The sequence below is a fragment of the Perissodus microlepis genome, chromosome 5 (genome assembly GCF_051167445.1).
Source record: "Perissodus microlepis isolate ML-2025 ecotype Zambia chromosome 5, ASM5116744v1, whole genome shotgun sequence".
NCBI classification, from domain to species: domain Eukaryota; kingdom Metazoa; phylum Chordata; class Actinopteri; order Cichliformes; family Cichlidae; genus Perissodus; species Perissodus microlepis.
Genome location: NC_140465.1, coordinates 1076899 through 1099898, shown reverse-complemented (window position 1 = coordinate 1099898; position 23000 = coordinate 1076899). Strand labels below are relative to the sequence as shown.

Here is a 23000-nt window from a genome sequence, read left to right as displayed (position 1 = left end):
TTGTAAAACATTCTATTGTGGTTTGGCACACAGTTCAAAAAATACTGGATGATCCCATGGGGTTATCCTTTTTTTCACCAATCTGGGATAATGAGCTCTTTACTCCGGCACATAAGGACATGGGTTTTAAAATATGGTTGCATAAGGGCATAGTGAAAATACAAGATGTATATAAGGATCATAATCTTATGTCATTCAGCGAGTTGAGGGCAAAGTTTGATGTGCCTCAGAAACACTTCTTCAAATATCTACAACTTAGAAGCTTTATTCTGGCTCGACTGAATAATTCAATGCAACAGCCCCCATTTTCCATCCTAGAAACGCTTGTTACAAAAAATTGTTTTGGAAAAGACTGCTCACTCAGTTTTATAACATGTTGGTTGAGAAGCATAGAGACACCTCAGACAATAAGAGACAGGAGTGGATACAAGACTTATAAGAAGATACTTCATCCATCGAGTGGAGTAAAATATGTTTAAAGACACACACCCAAACCATCAACACCCGATTGAGAATGATTCAATTTAACTGGATAATGGAAACATATGCCTCCCCTGCAAAACGAAATAAATTTGATCCTAATGTATTGGACATATGTTATAAGTGTACCGATCACAAGGGTCCATTGTACCACTGTTTGTGGGAGTGTGAAAAGATTCAAAACTTTTGGTGCTCAGTGTTAAAATATATTTCTCAGATCACATCTTCCCCTGTCCCATTAAGTCCTAAGGTCTGTATTTTAGGCATTTATTCAGATGAATGTAATTTAGCTCAGACGGAGAGAAAGATGGTTGACCTTTGCTTATTCCAGGCCAAACGTTGTATTGCAATATGCTGGAAGAATGTTGGTGGCCCCTCTTTTGACCAATGGTTAAACAATGTATTATCAAGTTTAGTTCTTGAGAAACTGACCTATGCGGTTAGGAAAAGATCATCAGAATTTTTTGACATTTGGAAGATGCTTCTGGACCTATTAAAGACTGAGGACGTTGAGGAACTGGAGAGAGAGTGAAGTAATGAAAATATGCAACTAAATTTGTGAATGTATACAGTATAGACTATCCTGTACACTTTTTTCCTTTGTATTTTATTTATTTAATTATTTTTTATTTCTCTAAGTATTATCTCTCTCTCTCTATATATATATAGATATATATAGATATGTATAATTTTTTTTCCTTTAATTTGTTTTTTGAATGTCTTGTGTTCTTAGTGCTTTCTTACTGCCATATGTTCAAGGTGTTTAAAGTGTTGGATGTGAATACAAAATTCAATATATGTTTACAAAGAGAGACTTTTTCACCTGTACGAATGCCACCTGGCACTGCTCTGTCCAGTGGACCAGATCTGTTCCAAGTATATAGGCTGTTTTGTAGACCTTTTACACTTTCCTCGAACGTGAACCAGTAATCCATGAATCATTAATCATTCAAAATCTCCCCAAATATCTTTATTTTATTATTATATATATCAAAAGAAGGGGCACACATTTAGATTTTTCAACACTATCACATGATGTGATAACACCGATTGCTGGAATATTTCACTGCTGGCAGGGACAGTTTTAAGTTCCACAGCATAGTTTTCCTTCATTGTTGAATTTTGTTCCTTGTGTGGCTACTAGACAGTTTGTGTGGAGGGTAGCTAAGGACACAGCTGTCTTGTCATCCTACCCAGCTGGAATCCAGATGGTGCTCCTTAAGCTGTTTATGCTAACCTGCCTGTTCCTGTGTTCTTCTCTTCCACAGCGTTGACAGGAAGCCAAGCTGAGTCAGAAGGCCCTATCCAAGGTTTGCAAAGAACTGGTGAGATACGACTTCGAAGAGCCACCCCTGAAGAGACTTACTGGGCATACTCAGGTGTGTTTCTCCGTGATCTACTTTTGCTTTGAGTTTTTGGTGAGGAATGTGTGAGGCATTGTTGTCTCACCTGCAGTGGAAAATCTGGATATTTAAAAAAACAAAATCAAAAAGCTGCAAAATGAAGGTAACATTCTGTATCTTTTTTCCAACAACATCGTAGTGGTTTGGGTGTTTAGATCACTCCAAATGCTCTGAGTTACTAAATGTCCCCCAGGTTACATGTATATAACAAGATAGCTGCCATTTTATAAATGCAGGCAGTAGATGGCAATTTCTTGCTTTATGATGTAAAAATTGATGTCATAGGCAATTAGTTTCAAAACAAGAGGGACCTGATGGGACCCAGGTATTGGGTGGAAAACTTTTATTGTTTATTATTAAATTGTTACCATTATTAATGTGGACTGCATAGAGAAAGTGTGGTTGTTCAACGAGCACATTTAGGTGACCTGTGATATATTTTGCTAAGATTTATAAAACAATGAGTACAGCAGGAGAAACCTGTGTTTCAATGTGAAAGCACTTCTGTGTCACTGGCATTGCAATATGTTTGACTTCCTCTTTGTGATTCCTTCCTCCTTGGCCATTCTCTGCTTCTTTGTGCTGTCGCCTGGAGCTGTCTCAGAACCCCCCTTTTTTTTACTAGTGCTTCAGAGGAGAAAAAAAGTCACTTTCTCCGTCCCTTTAGAGCCTTTAGTTCTTCAGAAGGGCAGCATTAATCTTTCACCATCCATGCAATGCCAGCCTCGGGCCACAAATGATCTTTTACTTTATTTCTTTCATGCATGTTCATTCAGGCCTAATTGGCTGCCTGTCATTCCTGTGAGAGTGCAGGAGCTTGTAGGTAAAAACAGAGCTAGTGACTGTTTTCGTTTGTGTTGCTGTTCTGCTGTCCCTCTGGACATGTTTGATTGTGGCTCTTATGTAAGATCCTGATGTAATGGTGGGCAGGATTGAAGCCACAGAGGAAAACGATCAAGAGACAGCTAGTGAATATTTTGTTTTTATGTCATAGCAAGGTTTTTTTCTTTATTCCCACTTTGGGCTTTCCATTGGACAATATCAAATAACATTAGCAATACGGTACTTATCACTGTATTTTAAAAAACGTTAATATTCCCCATTTTAAATCTCTAATTTTTAACTAAAGGATCAAAAAAGAATTAGTGAGTGTAGAAATGCCCCATCTCACTGCCAGTATTGTTGGCAGTTGGATGTGCCATGTTTGATTTTTAGCTTATTTTCTGACAACCAGTTTTATACATAGCCCCCCATTTACGGGGTCAGCAAAAATAATAATGAAAAAAAGGTAACATAATGTTAAATATAAGGCTTCTACTTAATATGAAGTGAGTTGGCTGATGTGGCAGCCATTCAGCCATTCTCTCACCCCAACCGGTCGCAGCAGATGGCCGCCCCTCCCTGAGCCTGGTTCTGCCGGAGGTTTCTTCCTGTTAAAAGGGAGTTTTTCCTTCCCACTGTCGCCAAAGTGCTTGCTCATAGGGGGTCATATGATTGTTGGGTTTTTCTCTGTATCTATGAAGCGCCTTGAGGCGACTTTTGTTGTGATTTGGCGCTATATAAATAAAATTGAATTGAATTGAATTGAATTCATTCTCCTTTGTGGTCAATGTCTGCCTGAAGTCTAGAGCCATGGACAACAAAACCCCACCTGAAGAATATCACATTTATTTTCCTTAAGAAACTCCTGGGTTGCTTTTGGAGTTTGTGTGGATCATCATCCGTGTGCACTTTAAAGGCCATCTGATCGGTTTTACAGCATCCGGCTAAACCAGTGTAAATCTGTACACTTCAGATTCACTTCTATGAACAGTCACATAATCAATAAACACAAGTGACCCAGTTCCATTGGCAGCCATTCAGTCTCCTGCTAGAACATTTATACTTTTGATAAAAAGCTTCTTATGGCCTGTGTACTCCTAAGCTCAGATAGATAAGGAGTGTTATGTGAGGAAGAGCATACATCTTGGCCAAATTATACATTTGAGTCATCAAGAATGAGATTTCCATATCGGATTGGTCAGGCCCTGGGTTAACAACAACCTCCTATGGCAGGGTGCCGACAGAAACTGTGCTACACCTGGCTAACACAAAGGAAAAGGAGAAGGTGGAGAGGGGTATTTGGAGGCAGCAAGAAAGAAAGAATGAGTGTGGAGGTCAGAGTAGAGACTTTAAATACAGAGACTACGACTGGCAAAGGAAGTGAGTTGGCTGATGTGATGGAGTGAAGGAATGTAGATCAATTGTCTCTCCAGGTGGAAGGACAGAAAGATCAGGCATTCAAGCTGTTCTACTATGATGCAGATAGGAAGGAAAATGTAGTAAGGGAAATCTTGAAGTATGTATATACTGTTTTGGAGATGAAGAGATCATCTGACAGGATCAGGAGTTTAAAGCTGGGTGATAAAAATCTTTTTCAGTCAGATCAAGGGTTGGATGTCAGTTATGCGAAATTGTGGATGAAGTTGTAAAGCTTGGTAGAGAGTGGTGATAGGACCAGACTTTAATGGACATCTTGGATGTCATCTGCTGGAGCCAGTCAATTTTGAGGTCACTGCCCGAGTGCTCAAAGTAGTATGGAGACCACTGTTGCCTTCACCCTCCATTCTCCCTCCTCTCCAGCCCATGTCTCAGCCCTTGGTATTTCTCAAGCTTTTCTTGTTTCTTTTTCCTGATGCTGGTATCACTTGGTATAGCTACATGTATCACTTATGTGCATTATGTGACTTGTCTTAGGGGTATCTATGCACAGTCTGCACCTGGGGTCTTGCCTGAATTGGGAGACCCCGGCCTCTATCAATCTTGTACTTAGAGCTTGTTCCTGTGCTGCTATGATTAGTGGCTCTGCACTGTTTTTCAATCCAGCTTTTTCCAGCCATTGGTCAGATTTCTTGATATCAGCCACTTCTTCCGTCTGGTGGTGGTACATGTCTTTCAGGCGTCTGTCCTTCCATGATGGTTCCTGTTCTTGCTCCCCTCCTTTTCCAGTTTTTACTAAGCACCTAAAAGTTGTGGCTGTCTTCCTGATATACTCACTGATCGCTGTTCTTTGATCGTTCTTGGGCCTTAAGTTAGCCATTCCGAATTCCTCTCATCCATTAGCACAGCGGTTCTCAAACGTTGTGCGCGCAAACACATCCTCCAACCACACACACCCATATTTTGCTCCATTGCAGTTTATTTCACACCTCAAACATTTAGTAAACAATTAAGCAAATACAAGTAATCTGCAATAAATTACAGGTAGAAATAAAATAAACTACTAACTCTTTTACGCTGCGTCCACACCTACACGAGTATTTCTGAAAACGCAGCTGTTTCGTCCACGTAAACGGCGTTTCAAATCACCGAAAATGGAGATTTTTTAAAACTCCTTTTCTTGCGTTTACGTGTGGACGAGGAATACAGAGTTCGTCACGCAACGTCAAAGGTATGTGCCTTTTTTCACGTCACGCTGTGCGCCACGTTATTGTTTACATGAGATGAACTGCAGAATGACAGATAGAGACAAAACACTGTTAATCTGACTATCTGCAGGTTTTAAACGCTTACATACACATACGCAGTTACTGTCCCTCCGTTTAGAAAGTCAGAGGCGTCACGTGTGATTATTATACGTGTAGTTGTTTTTTTCCTGTGTAATAATGTTCAACATTGCAATCAAATAAAAAAAAAAGCCTCTCTGTGCAAAATGGGCTTAAAAACATGAACAGCTGTGGGATCCTGTTTGTCTGTGATTTGAACCGAGGGAACAAACTGTGGCAGGATCAGCCTGATGTTATTTGTATCCCACTGTAACTTTACTGTATAAAGTATAGTATAGTATGTATATCTCCAAAATGTCAGGAGTAGTTAGTCATTACAAGAAGTGTTTGTGAACTAAAAATCAAGTATGTGGGATCCTGTTTGTCCGTGATTTAAACGGCCCAGCGCTGCTCCCGACGAAGGGAAAACCAATCCTGCAGGGAGACCTACCTCGGCACTTGTGCAGGTGAAGCCAAAGGGCAGATATGCTTCACCATATTTTCTAGTCTTTGGCTTAGAATGAAGTTGGTTTGGAAACATATTCAGCGATGCTTCATCTCCTGCTTTGCATTTGTGTGGGCGCCCTGTGCTAGCAGTGTCCAAGTGTTTGGTTTTTTTTCCCTTTTCACACCCCGCCCCCCTTGCAATGGCTCTGCGCCCCCCCTACGGGGGCGGCCCCCACACTTTGGGAAGCTCTGCATTAGCAGTTGGTTTATTTGTCCTGTCAGACACTAATGCAGTGCTGTTAGCTTCTTTAGCCAGTAGCTGTGAATCATGTCAGGGCCTGGTGCTGTCCAGCTTTCCATACTGGAGACTCTGTCCTGGATGTCTGCCATTGTGAGAGTTACTGGATCCTGTTCAGAAAAACTACTGTGGTAACCTTGCTGAACAGAATCAAGTAGCAACTGATAGACCGCTTGCTGTACTTCTTAGGGATCCCTTTCTTTGTCACACCTTTCTGTGGCTCCAATAGTGGGCTAACTTCCCTCCATGCTGCCTTTATCTTGGCCTCTAGTCTCCTGGTATAGATCAGCTGGTTGGTTTCAGTGAGGATCACAATAGGGATAGTCCATAATGCTGCAATCACATCTTCTAGTAGCCTCTCAGAAGTTACCTGTAGTCTGTAGTAGGCCACGGAGGGTCCAGGTTTCCAGTTTTCCAGTTTGTCTTCAATTTTAGGTTGGCTCAACGCCTTCATTGTACCAGTCGTTCTTGGGACTTGATACCAAATCTCAGGGGGCGAAGATAATGATATCTCACCCTTGACCTGACATCTTGGCTACCCCTTGCCATAGCATTTGTGTTGTACATCATTAATTTCTAGTTGTAATAGCAGTTGCATCTTCTGGATGATGAAACACTCTAGATGTTGGATGTAAAAGAATTCGTAGGTCCCATATCCTGTCCCCACATCAATGCCTGTGTAATAGCATTCCAACAGTTCCTTATTTTTATCCCTTGTCTACTTAAACCTTTTTGTTCCAGTAACCCAGTTCTAATCGGCAGCTCCTGGTTCCTCAAAACCTGACATGAACCATGTTAAACTGGGTGACTCTGAGCCGGTATGGCTTCAGTTATATGCCTTTCACTCATGCTCTGAGGTAGGCTTGGGGAGCATGTTGTCTTTGTTTTATTGATATTTTTTAGCAACTCTTTACTCGTCCTCCAGTTTGTGTTTCAGTGAGATGATCAAGACTTCAGGGCTTGCTGGTGCATTATATTTTGCCCAGTGGTTTCTAGGCATGTTTTGCTGCCACTGATATTTTCCAATAAAAAGTCTGGACTCTTTCAGACACAGATGCTTCTCTATTAATGGTCAAAGGAGCTTGCAAAGAAAAGCGTCTGGACTTCTTTAAGTTGCTTGAAGACGTTTCACCTCTCATCCAAGAAGCTTCTTCAGTTCTAAGGTCAAGACTCAGCAGTCCATCTGCATCTAAAGGATAAAGGACACTCTTTCGAGGATGTCAATGTTCACATTTTGGACAGAGAGGACAGATGGTTTGAAAGAGGAGTGAAAGAAGCCATCTATGTCCACTGTGAGCGACCATCTTTGAAAAGAGGCGGTGGTTTACGACACCAACTCTCTGCCATCTATAATCCAGTTTTGAGTTCCCTCCCCAGACGCCTTAACGCCCACTCACATCCTGGGCCATCTGACCTCAGGAATTCGCATGATAAGGTGGGGCCAGGTTTCACAATGAGCTCACCCAAAGCCCTGGCTGATTGGGACCCACACCCAGTTTCACACCTTGGCTCAGGCGATTAGAGGATCATCAGGGGGTCCTTTTGTCCCTCTGTGGGGGGATACTCCCACTAGGTTTAAATCTGGGACTCTCCACCATTTGACCTTAGAACTGAAGAAGCTTCTCGGATGAGAGGTGAAACGTCTTCAAGCAACTTAAAGAAGTCCAGACGCTTTTCTTTGCAAGCTCCTTTGACAACGATGACCTGGATGACTGAGAACCTTCACAGACATATTCTCTATTAATGCCTGCACCATTGTAGATCTCTGGGGTAGGTTGTGTATGAAATCAATCAATTTATTTCTAAGCACATTTGAAACTAACACAGGTTGACCAAAGTGCTGTACAAAGTAAAAAGCAAAACAAACACACACAAAGAGAACAGCACCAAACTCACAATTAAAAGCTAAAGAGTAAAGAGTGTTTACAGATGGGATTTAAAAATGTTGAGTGTTGGAAAGATCCTAATTTGAAGAGGCAGACTGCGATTGCTGCGCCTAAACTGTGGAACAAAGGCCCGGTCTCCTCTGTGTTTCAGTCTGCTTCAAGGAACAACTAGAAGCAACTTATCAGCTGAGCTAACAGTCTAAATCAGTCTTAAAATCAATTCTAGAATGTAAAGAAGCCAAAACTGGGGAAATATGGTCGCATTTACGTGTCCTGTGAAGAGTCGGGCTGCAGCACTCTGAACAAGCTGAAGACATGTAGACTAGTTCCATATTAGAGGGTGGCATACTGTTCCAGATCGTTTTCCAAGAACTTTATTTGATTGTCTCAGCCGCAGATGACAGCGATAGACACATACAAAAGTGTAAATAAAGCTACAGAAAAATTGGCACTGATGGGCCTACAGAAAACATGTCCTCCACGCTCTGGAAACAGTCACTACAGAGGCTTTACAAGCAGTGTAAAAATGACATCTAAAATCAGTCTGAGTTTGAAAAGGGGTCCAGATTTGGGCTATAAATAGCCCTTACACGGAGGTCCTATGGATGTCACAGTAAATGTTCAGTAAACTTTGAAAAAAAGGCATCACCTGAGGTTACAAACAACCCCTCCAGTGGACGAAAACCCAAAGTCCAGAAATGACATATAAAAGACAGTGGACAGTAGATTGACTTTATTCTCAAAATGATGAACTATATATTTTTTCTTAATGTGGCCAAATATTTTTTTGGCCTGACAGTTGAACAGAGAGTTGGGCTACGGGACAGTTACCCTACAATGGTAACGGACAAAGTGGATCGATGAAGAGAAAATTCTCTTCTCAAAATCAGTTAAAAAAACCCAACAACTTATAATTGTCTAAAAATATTTGTTTTATGAGTAAAAAGCAATGAAAAAATTGCTCACTCGTCTTCATTACAGAGCAGACTGGGAAAGGCCGTGCTTAAATCAGAACCTGAGGGGGAACAGGAAAGAGTCAAAGAGACAGACCAAACATGAAAAACTGAAAAAGTTGTAAAATTTAAAAAAAGAAAAACACATGAAACTCCTGTACCATACCAGTTTTCTTAGTCTTGGGCTTTATACATATTTGAAAGTGTATTAATGGGTGTTTTCACCGTTTACACGGTGTCAGCTAAGAACAGAAGAAGCTCTCAGTGTCCTTTATATTTCAAGGGAAAGCTCAACAATCTGATGACCCCAATAAGCATGGAGATAGCAACTTTATGAACTAAGTATTCAGAGTGCTTACTGACTTGTAGGCAGTGTTTATGTTCAGTGTGTGGTAAACACTATATAAGGCAGCCTTCCTGGAGCTGCATGATGTCTGAAGCTGAGATGCCATCAGCTGAGAACTGTATGAATAAAAGCAAGTGTCCTTAAACTTGTAATAGTGTGTGTGTGTGTGTGTGTGTGTGTGTGTGTGTGTGTGTGTGTGTGTGTTGTACAAGGCTGTGGATATAAAACGTGACCTGGTTTGAATGTTAGCCTCTGATGTGGAGAATGGCAGCTTCTTTTGTAACAGCTGCATCTTACACTGGTTGCTGTTTATTGAGTACAGAGTGGTGATATCTGTTCATTCTCATATTTACAGTCAGTGATAGATTGTACTCACAACACAATTGAGACTCTGTCCTTATTTTGCCAGATTTGTTAGGATTTCAGATCTTGTATATTTTCCTTCTCTTTTCTTTCACTCTCTCTCTCTCTTTTTAATATAATATGGTTGATTCAACAGCCTTGCAACAGACCTGGGCGTACCCTATAACAGCTGGGTTAGGCTCCAGTACCCCCATGACCCTGAATTGGATAATCGTGGATTGATGGACAATTAATTCAGTAAAGTTACAAATCTACAAGCGTTAAAGTAACCCTCTTTAGTATGTTGATTACGAATGTTAAAATATCCGCTTAGTCACTGCAAATACCACCTTCAAATGCAGAACATTAGTTATACATATAAACATATATGTGACATAAATGAGTTAAAATTGTTTTAATTAAGACAAAACATAAATTGATAAGCACCAAACATGTTAAAAGATAATAAATAATACAGACATGTTTATTTGTAAAAAAACAAAACAAAACAAAACAAAAAACAAAAAAAACAAAGAGGAAATGACAGCAGCAAGAGCCAAAGGAAAGGTTTACAACACTGTTTCTAGATGGTGGCACTGACAAAAAGGCATCAGGTGGAGCTGGCAGAACTGAAGAAGCTAAGATCTTGTTGGGAGTGATGAAGGTGGATTAGAAATGAGTGCAACACAAGGACAGCTAAGGATGAGAATTTAGACTGAAATGGTTTGGACATGTGCAGAGGAGGCATAGGTGCTTGAGAAAGGATGTTGAAGATGAAGGAAGAGAGAGAATTAATGGATGTAAGTGAAGGAGGAGATGGAGAGGGCTTGTATACTGATTAAATGAACTAAGACAACTTATAATTCAAGGGTTGTTTTTGTAACTTTAAAGCTGTACTATCAGGAAACGTTTTGGTGTTTCTGTGCGTGGAGTGAAACTGTGAATGAGCAGTTTAAGTGTGGCGTTGTGTCCAAACATGAAACAGTTCAAAAGGAGATGTAAAGATATGGTCTTCATGAGACACAAAGAAAGGCAAAAGGTTATTTAATGCTTATTTGGATTGTACGACTAACTTTTCAAAACTAGAGGTATTGGCTTCGTTGTATGGAGGCAAAGTTATAGATTCACAAAAACATGATGATGATATGATAATAATTTATACTTTATCTAGTATATATATAATATTAGAAACGGATGTATATGCATGAGCAGGGAGAATAAAACAGGGCCCAGAATAGAGCCTTGAGGTATTCCAAGAGTATTGTTTACCCAGCGTAAGAGAGAATGTCCTGCTCTCTAACTCAGAGGCAAATCATTTCAGAGCAGAACCCTGCATGCTGACATGTCTTCAGGCTGTTTAATAGGGTTACGTTATCAACAGTGTCATATGCTGCACTCAGGTCTAAAAGAATGCACTTCTTCCCACTCCTTCTCGATATTTAACTGAAACAGCGATATTGAAGTGTGTTCTGCTTTATTTTGTGTAGCATTGTTTTTTCTTTTATTTTCTAAATAAACTCTGTATATTGATCACCTGATCTAAATAAACTGAACACTAAAAACCAAAAAGAAACAAACAAGATAGATAAATAGATAAGTGCTGAGCTTTGTTGCTGCTTATATTATTATAATTTTTTTAAACTCCATTGCCCATCCTTCCACCCTCACTGCATTGCACTGGAAGACTGGAAGTTTCCAAAACTGATTATGGTTTATTTAGAGAAAGCTGTGTGTAATCTGGGACCATTTGTCATTACTATGCCTTGATAATATCCAGCCACCGCACACAGTGATACACTCAGGGGACTGCATGTGAGTGTGTGCACTGTATTTTTATCTCATGGCTTACACTGCAATGCTGCATGTGTGCAGGTTTGTCTGAGAAAATCTAGCACTGTTGTGACCATTTATGTTAAGCACAGTGGTGCGCAGATTAACACTGTTCCCTCACAGCAAGAAGGTCCTGAGTTCGATTCCACCACTTGGCCGTGGTCTTTCTGTGTGGAGTGTTTGCGTGGGTTCTCTCTAGATACTCTGGCTTCCTCTCACAGTCCAAAGACATGTGGTTAGGTTAATTAGTGACTCTATGTGGTCTGTAGGTGTGAGTTTAGATGGCTGCCTGTCTCTATGTGTTAGCCTTGCAGCAGACTGGTGACCTGTCCAGGGTGTACCCTGTTTCTCACCCTATGATCGCCTCCAGCCCCACCATGACCCTGACAAGGATAAGTTGGGGGGATGGATGGATGGATGGATGCTTATGGTCATTTCTCACTCTTTGACAAACAGTAAACAGGGCTACAGTCCTGTCCCATCCATCCATTTGTGTGTTTTTGTGTAGAAGTGTACATATGAATGTGTGAGATGACAGGATTCCCTGTCTCATTTATCTGCTGTTGACAGTGAGCATGATTTCCTCAACTAAGAGCAACCAATGCCCCTACTTATTAATTATGCCCTAAATATTAAAGATGCTCCATCAAACATAAATTATTAATGAATTTGGCTCAGTTCATCTTGGCTAAAGATTTCATTTGTCATACATCATCTGATGAGGCCATGAGGCATAGTGTTATATGAAGGAGTGTGAGTATGTGTGTGCGTGTGTTGAGGGGGAGTGAAATTCTGTCTGTGTATGTGTAACACAGACTGTGCCGTGTTTGAATGACTACCTTTTTCTTTTTTACTATGGTAATACATTTTTAATACTGTCACCTTGGATGTACACATTCAGTTGACTTCTAAAACACATTATCTGATTTAAAGGTCTTAATAACACAGGGTGACTCTTACTTTCTCTCTTACCTTAAGTCAGATGTGATCATGTGTTTAAGCTTTTATAGGATGTCTTTGAACTGTCAGATTTTAAATTGTAATGTCTTAGCAAGGCCAAAGATGTGTTTTATGTGGCCCACCAAGTGGATAAAGAATACCTGCCTTGCATGCGAAGAATGAGGACACTGGAAGAGGAACTGTACACGTGGTCAAAGAAACATTGAGTGCTGGATGGGACCACCTAAAGTGGGACCACGGCAGGAAGAAGCAAATCCGTGCAGGGAAGAAGATCCCTTCACGAACCCCAACTCTAGTTGCAGCTCTTGCCCCTCCTGATTATGCTGAATTATTTTAGTTGGATGTTTCTGAATGCCACCTTTTTCAGAAAAAGGAGGGAGGATGACAACTGCTGCTGAAATACACTTAACAACACTGGACAACATGGAAAAAAAAACAGCCATATTCCAGAAAAAAACAAAGACATTTTGATGCAGCCACACATCTTATATGGGACAGAAAGGATCAAATTGGCAGCCGGAAAAACTTTCAAAAATACGTTTCTGTTGTTTCGCTGCATTTGCCATTGAACAGAATCCAAATTCTAAAATTCAAATTCTAGGACAGTGATTCAAGTAATATCCCTCTCACTGAACATTAACTTAGCTTATGTTGTGCTGTATCCTATTTTTATTTGTTTTGTTTCGTTTGTTTTTTTTCTTTCTTTTTCTTTTAGAAACCAAAGATCGGTGATTTCATTTTAAAGACACGAATTTCAGTTCTCAAATAAATGACTTGGATTCGTGTATACAGATGACTGTCTCATTGATGCTGCAAGACTGAACGTCACCAGAAGTTGCTATTTCCATCTTACTCAGAGAAAACCCGATGTTTAAAGAATCAAAAAGTTTACAGTTTATGATTGCTTTGCATATGAACCATACCTACACTAACTGTTATGTTTTAGGATCTCAGTATTTAGTGGTGTCCAACATGACCACACCACCGGTCTAAGAGGGTAATTGCACATGTCGAATTCATATAATGCCACAGAGGTAGGTGACGTGCAGCCTGCATGGTAATAAAATAATAAACATTCTGAATGAGTTCAACGCCTCTCAGATACTTCTTTCAGGGTGGACCTATTTTGGTTCTGTGGAGGAAAAGACTCAGATGTGGTCACGTCACTGATGGTGGTATAGGACAGGAATGTCTTGCACCTGGCACAGAGGGGAGGTGTGTGTACGTTTGGTTGTGCTTTCATTCTTAAATACACAGCTTCAGATGTCCATTGTTGGCGTATGTTGGAGGACCTAGAAAGTCAGGATGAGATCAAGGAAACCGGAAAGAAGATACTGAAACAGGAGATTTTCTCCCATGTGTTAAAAGTTTTTTGTTGCCCTTCACTATGTAACAATTGTGTGATCAGACATTTCCAATTGACCTCATGTTGCACTCTTGATAAGCTAGGGTGATGGCCTATAGGCCCAGTAACTATTATTAGAGGAGTGGCAGAGTAGTCTCACTTTCTTGGGACCCCTGAAACAGGTTTAACAGAGAAAGACTGTTCTGATCGTTCTGATTTTGAGTTTGGATCATCTTCTCTTATAAACGAACCCAACAAATGTAGAGAGAATACAGACTGTTACGCCTCTAGTCTAGGCGTGTAGAGACGCACATAAGATTCTGAGGAGAGAGAAGCAAGTACCTGCCCTTTTTCCCAAGCCAAACAACGAACCCGGCTATGAGTAAGAAAAGGTGATTTTATTAAGTGACAAGAAGCGCAACTCCAGGGTGAACCCGGGCCAAATAATAAATAAAACCAACTAAGTCCTGCCAGAGAAAATTAACTTAACCCTAACGGTGTGTTCACACCGAACGCGATAGACGCGACTAAAGTGTCAGGTTTACATGTAAAGTTAATGGAAAAGCGCGACGACGCACGATTGGGGGTCCCGCGAAAATTCAGAAGCGCGACGACGCAACGCAAAAACGCGTTTCAAAGTAGTATGTCTGTGAAGGTTCTCAGTCATCCAGGTCATCGTAGTCAAAGGAGCTTGCAAAGAAAAGCGTCTGGACTTCTTTAAGTTACTTGAAGACGTTTCACCTCTCATCCGAGAAGCTTCTTCAGTTCTAAGGTCAAATGGTGGAGAGTCCCAGATATAAACCTAGTGGGAGTATCCCCCCACAGAGGGACAAAAGGACCCCCTGATGATCCTCTAATCGCCTGAGCCAAGGTGTGAAACTGGGTGTGGGTCCCAATCAGCCAGAGTTTCGGGTGAGTTCATTGTGAAACCTGGCCCCACCTTATCATGCGAATTCCTGAGGTCAGATGTCCCAGGATGTGAGTGGGCGTTAAGGCGTCTGGGAAGGGATCTCAAAACTGGATTATAGATGGCAGAGAGTTGGTGTCGTAAACCCCCGCCTCTGTTCAAAGATGGTCGCTCACAGTGGACATAGATGGCTTCTTTCACTCCTCTTTCAAACCATCTGTTCTCTCTGTCCAAAATGTTTCAATTTTTCAAAGTAGTGCGTCGGGCGCGTTTGACGCTCGAATAAATATACGCGCGTCAGTTTTTGTGTTGCATTTTGTGCATTCGTGCGTATCACGTCTACCGCTCGAGTTGATCTGAACTCCAGCGTCAATTCGCGCCCCGACAACCAATCATAAATTGAATTAAATCGGGACTTGATGAGACCTTTTGAGTATCACTAGAAATATTATAAGCAGTCGTCTCCATACCACCGTTTGCTGTCAGTAAACACCGACAACATTCACTGTTAGCATAGCACATCCATGTTAGCAGTGTATAAACGATAGTTTAGCATATATTAGCACAGGTATCAATAAAGGACTACCATATTAAACACTTTTACTAACCGCAGGCAGACGGACAGGCGCTCTGCAGGTGGGATTGAGCATCCAGGCGCAGCTCCTGGAGCAAATGGTGAAACTCACCAAACTGCTCATGCCTCTGGAGGACCTGATGGACCCAGGTACGGTGAGGACGTCCTTAACTCCGCTGCTCTGCTCTCCACAGTAAATAGAGGAGGGAGACTCTCTCTTCAAACGCTAGATCGACAGCTGCCATCTTGCAAACATACCGTCTGGCACAACTTCCTCCCACATTCCTCCCACATTTCCGGTTCACGCGCGTTTAATTCGCGTTGGACACGCATCGAGGTGCGAATTTGCACGTGTCAAGTTAGGGGCATCTGGCACGTTTTTGGTCGCATCTATCGCGTTCGGTGTGAACACACCGTAAGAAAGAAACAAAACAAACAAATGACAATACTATCCCTCGCTTCCTCGCCCAGAAACAGGAGAAAACAGTTCAAAGCGAAAAGGCGGCTCACCCCTTCAGCTTCAGCCTATGCACGCGTAAGCACTGGACTCATATACACACGTTTGGCGGCTCTCAAGGAGCACGCTTACACAGATACAAAATTACACAAAGAATTTGGAAGCCAGGGCCAGGTCTGAGTCTGCTGTCAAATCGGTTCACTCTCGCTCGCTTCTCTCTCTCCCTGCAGCTGTCAGAGCGGCTTTTTAAAACCACCACACGATCCATGGTCCAATCAGCAGCCCACTGCTCTTTATTAGAGGAAGGACCTGCAGAGATTCTTAAAACACAGTAAAGAAACACAACACAGCAGCTAACACAGATTTCCTATGGCCACGGGCCGTAACACAGACACATAGGACTAAAAAAAAGGGAAATGAGAGGAAAAGGGGAAAAGAAAGGAGCCACTAAGGCTGTGTTGCAGAAAGGTCTAAAGCCTTGATTACTCTGCAACCATCAGAGTGTGACTGTGTGGGTAAAGACTGAAGTGCTTTGAGTAAGTAGTTATAAGCCCTGTGTACATTACAGTCCATTTTTCGGCGCTGTCAAAGGCTGAGCATGTATCAAATCAAAACCATGCACCTTGACCAGTAAACATTGAAATCCTGACTATGACAGTTCAGGATTTCTGAGAAGACAGAGACCTCTCCTCAGATCTTCCTGTCAACTGATAGAGGTAATTAGCTTCAAGTACTAACAAGTGCTATTTTTTTATGGGCATGATGCAATATGTATTAGGCAAGGAGTTGCAGGAAAGCACAGTTAAAACCTGGATCTGCTATTCAAAACTCTGAAACACTGTCACTGCTTGTGGAGAGAATTTTGTCTTAGGATAATAAAATGTTCACAATTCCAGTGCGCAGAGAAATGAGCTGATAAGCTGGCGATTTTTTGCAGCTTAGTTCCCTGATAACAGTTGCACGCATGTATTGCTTCAGAGCTGTGTCATCTGCTTCTTTACCTGACAAACACAGAGATAGTTACAATCTGTATTGCATGCTACATATTGTCATCTGTGAGGTGGCTCACTGAAATAAAATAAAGAAACACTGAGAGATTCTAGAAGGTTCACTAAAGATGCTGATCCATAAGAGGACTAAATTCAAGCACACATCATTAGGAGAGGCAAGGAGATTGCATATGTGTTCTTTATGTGAGCGTGAGGACATTCGTATATGTGTCAGCTGCTGCTGTGTTATCAGCCCTTTCACTGTGGTGGCTTCTGGTGGATGCTACTTGCTTGTTGCTGCTTTGTAGTCACTTTGGCATTGTGTAATTGAAAATCCATGTGTGGGTTTAAGAGATTTGGTGTCAGATTAATGATCAGTGAAATATGGAGAATTAATCACCATGTAGGTAAAAATGTTTGTTCTAGCAGCAGAGGCATTGATGGTCATAGAAGAGGCGTTAAACTGCACAGAAACATGGAAGAAGACAGTTAAAAAAATGCAATCTTTCTGTTGCTCTCTGACGATGTGGGTCAAATAGCTTCCTCTGAAGAACCAACAGCATTGCTGAGGATATACAGCAGTATATCCTCAAGGCTGCTTCAAGTAAAAGGATATTCTCTGCTTTTGGAATACAGAATGAGACGTTTAGCTTAACTGAAGTTCTGGTATAAATTAGGGCAGAGTGGACACACCCGAGGAACAGAGCTGAATAGAATCTAGCTGACGGGACAGGGGAAGCAAAAGTGAGAATCAAACACATGAGATTGAGGGACTGTCAAAAAACAGGAAGTAACACACACACTAAGACAGACTAAGAAATGTGAACTTAAAAAAGAGAGCAGAGATGATCAAACATCAGGCTAGACTGACTAGGGAGACAAAAGGGCAAGACCCAGAGATATGGGAAATCAGACAGTCATGGAGACAAAACACAGTGAGACCAGATAGACACAAACACATGAGACAAAGACGAGACTAGGACAGACAGGACACAAAAAGGAAGCAAACATGAGTAAGAAAGAACCAAGGACTAAAGATAATAAACTCAGAAACGCTATCGAACTAATGACAGTCAAGAGAATGGAGAGAATGTGTCCTCAACCAAAGCTTATCTTTGTCCATTAAAGTTTAATGGCACGGCCATGGCCTCGTGTATCTCATCTTCTGAATATTTGTAGTGACTACTAACACATTCTAGTAAACGAAAGGAAGAGCAATGGATAGTAATTACTGCTTTGTATTAGAAACCTAAAATATATGTAAAAATGTTTTAACTCAAACTGTACTGTGTATGTACAATCTGACAAATCACCATTGCAATTTTTTTGAAAAAGCATACCTCTATAAGGGCTTTCAAATGTGTGTCCTCCTTCCCCTTCAGTGCTTATCCTTATGGGTTATAGAAGGAGTGGATGCAATAATTTAATTTTACTGTACCACAAAAGGTGGCCTTAGTACAAAGAGCTACGTCTGGATAACTTTACTACCACTGGGGCAGACTGAAAGAATGTAATTATGACATGAGCGACTGCATGAATTTGAACCCACTGCGGTTCCCCAACCGGCAGTCTCAATTAGTTAATGAGCTTTAGAGAAGTGTAAGTGCCTGTGATTATTTTATATGTATTTGTAGCCCCATCTATGTAATGCATTGCAGGGTGTACTGATTGTTGCTAGTTTAAAAGAAATCATTCAACTGCCCATTCTGTTGCTTGAAATAGAATTTGAATTTTAAGTCATGTAAGTGAAATATAATCAAAAGTTGTAGAAAAGTTGATCCCACTTTAACACGCTAACATGTTCAAGCTGTTCCGATATGCTGATTTCAACCTAAATAATTTTAAAGAACCAGTTTGCTAAGATGTTTTGGCAGAAATATTTGGCAAATTGTTCTCTGATGTTGTTGTCTTCTCCACGTGATTGCTCAGTGAGAACAACCAGGTCAGGATTAAACATGCACGTAATTCATGTGACGAGCTTCATGACTTGATGAAGTTAATTTTAGAATGAAGAGTGAAGCTGTGACTCAGGATGTTAGATAGAAAGTACAGTCTGTTTAGTTTGCATGCTTGATTTAAATATTCTCCTCCATATATTTTGTACCTTAAGAACGGAACAAAATAGGAATAGATCTTGTCACTGTGCCCTCTTTGTAAATACCCAGTTTGTACTGGCAGGACATGTTAGTAAATCTGGCCCATGTAAATGAAATTTCACTTTCTTAACAGTCTGAACTTTGAATATAATCTTTCGTCTTCCTCTCCTGCCATGTCTTTTTTTTTAACATCTGTCTCCATTTCTTTCCATCAACTTAGCACGTTTTCTTTTCTCTTCCTGGCATTCTGCAACTTTACGTTAGCTAAAAGCAGTTTCGAACAAGCTGGATAGAAATAATTTGTGTAGATCTAGCTAGATGTGAAAATGCCAAGATGCCGGTAAACTGTACCCGGGCTTGTTGCAGTGACCTGAAGTTACTAAACTTCATGAGTGTATGCACTCACTCCAAGAACCGTATAATTATAAATATGAGCGTGGTGAAAGTTGGGCAGCACGCTAACGTCTTTTGTCCACTCTGTGTGCTCGTAAGGGTCTGACCCTTTCACTCCTTTGATTTTTTCCTCGTATCTTTGACTTTTCATCAAGTCTGTCTTTGTATGGACCAGCATTGTTCTCCTTCGTTTTGTACATACCTTTTTGGGGGGGCAAAGAAAAAGCAAGAAGGTATTGGAACCGGAGAATGAACGTTTTGCGGTGCTGCAAGTGCTTGCATTTGATGCAGTACTTGGATTGTTTTGCCACGAGTTCCCGGCATGCAATGCGCGAAAGTCACGTGGTCTGTCAATCTCTATTATTCAGCCCCCTTTGGTCTGACTGCAGTCAGTTGCCCATAGACATTGCCTGATGAGTGCTAATGACTAAATAGAGTGCACCTGTGTGTAATCTAATGTCAGTACAAATACAGCTGCTCTGTGACGGCCTCAGAGCTTGTCTAAGAGAATATTGGGAGCAACAACACCATGAAGTCCAAAGAACACAGCAGACAGGTCAGGGATAAAGTTATTGAGAAATTTAAAGCAGGCTTAGGCTACAAAAAGATTTCCCAAGCCTTGAACATCCCACGGAGCACTGTTCAAGCAATCATTCAGAAATGGAAGGAGTATGGCACAACTGTAAACCTACCAAGACAAGGCCGTCCACCTAAACTCACAGGCCGAACAAGGAGAGCGCTGATCAGAAATGCAGCCAAGAGGCCCACGGTGACTCTGGACGAGCTGCAGAGATCTACAGCTCAGGTGGGGGAATCTGTCCACAGGACAACTATTAGTCGTGCACTGCACACATGTGGAAGCAAACATGTGGAAGAAGGTGCTCTGGTCAGATGAGACCAAAATGGAACTTTTTGGCCAAAATGCAAAACGCTATGTGTGGCAGAAAACACTGCACATCACTCTGAACACACCATCCCCACTGTCAAATATGGTGGTGGCAGCATCATGCTCTGGGGGTGCTTCTCTTCAGCAGGGACAGGGAAGCTGGTCAGAGTTGATGGGAAGATGGATGGAGCCAAATACAGGGCAATCTTGGAAGAAAACCTCTTGGAGTCTGCAAAAGACTTGAGACTGGGGCGGAGGTTCACCTTCCAGCAGGACAACGGCCCTAAACATAAAGCCAGGGCAACAATGGAGTGGTTTAAAACAAAACATATCCATGTGTTAGAATGGCCCAGTCAAAGTCCAGATCTAAATCCAATCCAGAATCTGTGGCAAGATCTGAAAACTGCTGTTCACAAACGCTGCCCATCTAATCTGACTGAGCTGGAGCTGTTTCAAAGAAGAATGGGCAAAGATTTCAGTCTGTAGATGTGCAAAGCTGGTAGAGACAGACCCTAAAAGACTGGCAGCTGTAATTGCAGCAAAAGGTGGTTCTACAAAGTATTGACTCAGGGGGCTGAATAATTACGCACACCCCACTTTGCAGTTATTTATTTGTAAAAATGTTTGGAATCATGTATGATTTTCGTTCCACTTCTCACGTGTGCACCACGTTGTGTTGGTCTTTCACCTGGAATTCCAATAAAATTGATTCATGTTTGTGGCTGTAATGTGACAAAATGTGGGAAAGTTCAAGGGGGCCGAATACTTTTGCAAACCACTGTACATGCATGCATGGTTGCAAACTATGGTGAAAAAATGAAGCTAAAAAGATTAAGGAAATACTAACCTATAAAAATGGCTTAAAACAAATAACAGAGTCAGCCGACCTGATTGACTGAGGAAGGCTTCCCAGAGTTTGGGGTAACAAACTCAAAAGCACGATGACCTCTGGTTTTAAAATCAGAGCAAGGGACAGTTAGAAGACAATATTTAATCATCCAACAACAGTATTTCAAAGTGCCTGTAAAAGCCTTATAAATTATGTGAAATGAGTAAATAGCTTTAATCCAGTGGTTCATTATGTTCCTAATTAGCTAAGAACATGGCAACTAAACTAATGAAGTAAATCAAGTCCTACATATGTGAAAGGAAGAAGTTATTTTCATTGTATTTGTTTGGGTTAATATTCGGTTTTGAAATGGAATGATTGAAAGATTTTGTTCAGATATTCTTTCTAACTTTTTTTTAATGTTTTCAACTACTATCTGCAGATGAGAGATGCTGATAACGACCTCACCCACTTATTTCCTTCATACATCAGTTGTTTTACAGAGAAATCTGCTACTGAAAATGAATGAGGAGATTGTAATAGGTATGCTAGGGTGCAGAGTCAAGGGCTCGTTAATAGTCTCTTGCTAACAAGGATCCTTGAAGTGCATTAATGACCTGGTGAGCGGCATGCTCTCAGAAACAAGATGATGAGCATCGAGGAGGGAAACAGAGGGAAAATATCCAGTTTTCATTATTTTATTTTCAAATACTGAGGCATATTTATTGTAATGTGCATAAAATTAAACCTCTGAAATGACAACACCTTTTTAGAATAGAATTCAACTTTATTGTCATCGCACATGTCACAAGTACAAGGCAATGAAATGCAGTTTGCATCCATCCAGAAGTGCTTTAGCAATAATATAGATATATTACAGAAATGGGTATGTTATAGGGTAGGTATAGGTATGAGGATACAAAATATGGGTCTATTATGGGTATGTTACAATGTACACGGTATGAAGGTATGTTATAAACAGTGTTGGGCAAGTTACTTTGAAAAAGTAATTAATTATAGTTCCAAGTTACTTCTTGAAAAAAGTAACTGAGTTAGTAACTGAGTTACCAGATTCTAAAAGTAATTAATTACTTGAAAAGTAACTATTGCGTTATTTTAAAAAACAAAAGAAATGTTTAGGGTCCAGGGTATAATTGGCCATTTTAACTACTTCTGATGTTTCCTCTACATTTCACCTTTAAAAACGATTTACTTTGCCTTGTTTGGTGTCATTCTTTTCAGCACAACCTCACGTGTCTTTTATATTTACGGTTATGTTTTCATTTTTACATACTGTTTTCTACCTGGAGACAGCAGTCACCTCATTGTTCTGACACACAACACAAAACTATCCACAACGCTACACAGTAACTACACAAGACAACACATTAACTACACACTCCAAACATGCTAAATGTCACAAAACTCTCTCTCTCTCTCTCTCTCTCTCCCGCTGTCACTCCTAAAACTTCCCCCACTTCCTAACCAACCAAGGGTCATTTTGCCATATCATTTTTTGATTGGTCGACATGGTGCATTTTTCCACCAACACAAACGGCGTTTTTTTTGTTCTGCTTTTTTATTTTTTGGTCATAAGCAGAGAGTGCTTGCTGCGCTGTCCTTAGACAGCAAATGTGATGAAAATATTGAGGAAAAAGCACGCGTATATATTGTTTATCTGGTTTTACGTGGCCTATCAACACAATTTATAAACTGGTATATATCACCTTGTTGCTTTGTCATCTTCAAGTGGTCATGTGATTGACTTACCACGACTACTTTATTCTTCCTCAGTCAAACAGCAGCACTCATGCCATTGTTTTGCCCCCTAGCTCAAGGGGGTTGTGCCAAAAAGTGATTTGTCTACCAGAAAGTGATTGCCGCCCGTGGGAGCGCGCAAGATGCGGTAAGCTGAACACAGCTTCAACCGTCTGTTTGTTGAAAAATAGTAACGCAACCGCACCGCATTTTCCTGTTAGTAACGATAACGGCGTTGTAACGATAGGAATAGTAATTAGTTAGATTACTCGTTACTGAAAAAAGTACTTGTAACTG

The 23000-nt window shown here is 40.9% G+C and overlaps 1 protein-coding gene across 2 annotated transcripts in view; it reads left to right on the top strand.

Moving 5' to 3' along the window:
* Window positions 1-23000, top strand: part of LOC146386340 (receptor-type tyrosine-protein phosphatase gamma-like) — a 362095-nt gene that overhangs the window by 98245 nt on the left and 240850 nt on the right. For both annotated transcript variants that reach the window (XM_084927312.1, XM_084927311.1), the window contains exon 2: window positions 1749-1859. In XM_084927312.1, coding sequence (XP_084783438.1) covers window positions 1749-1859 — 111 coding nt within the window. The remainder of the gene's footprint in view (window positions 1-1748; window positions 1860-23000) is intronic.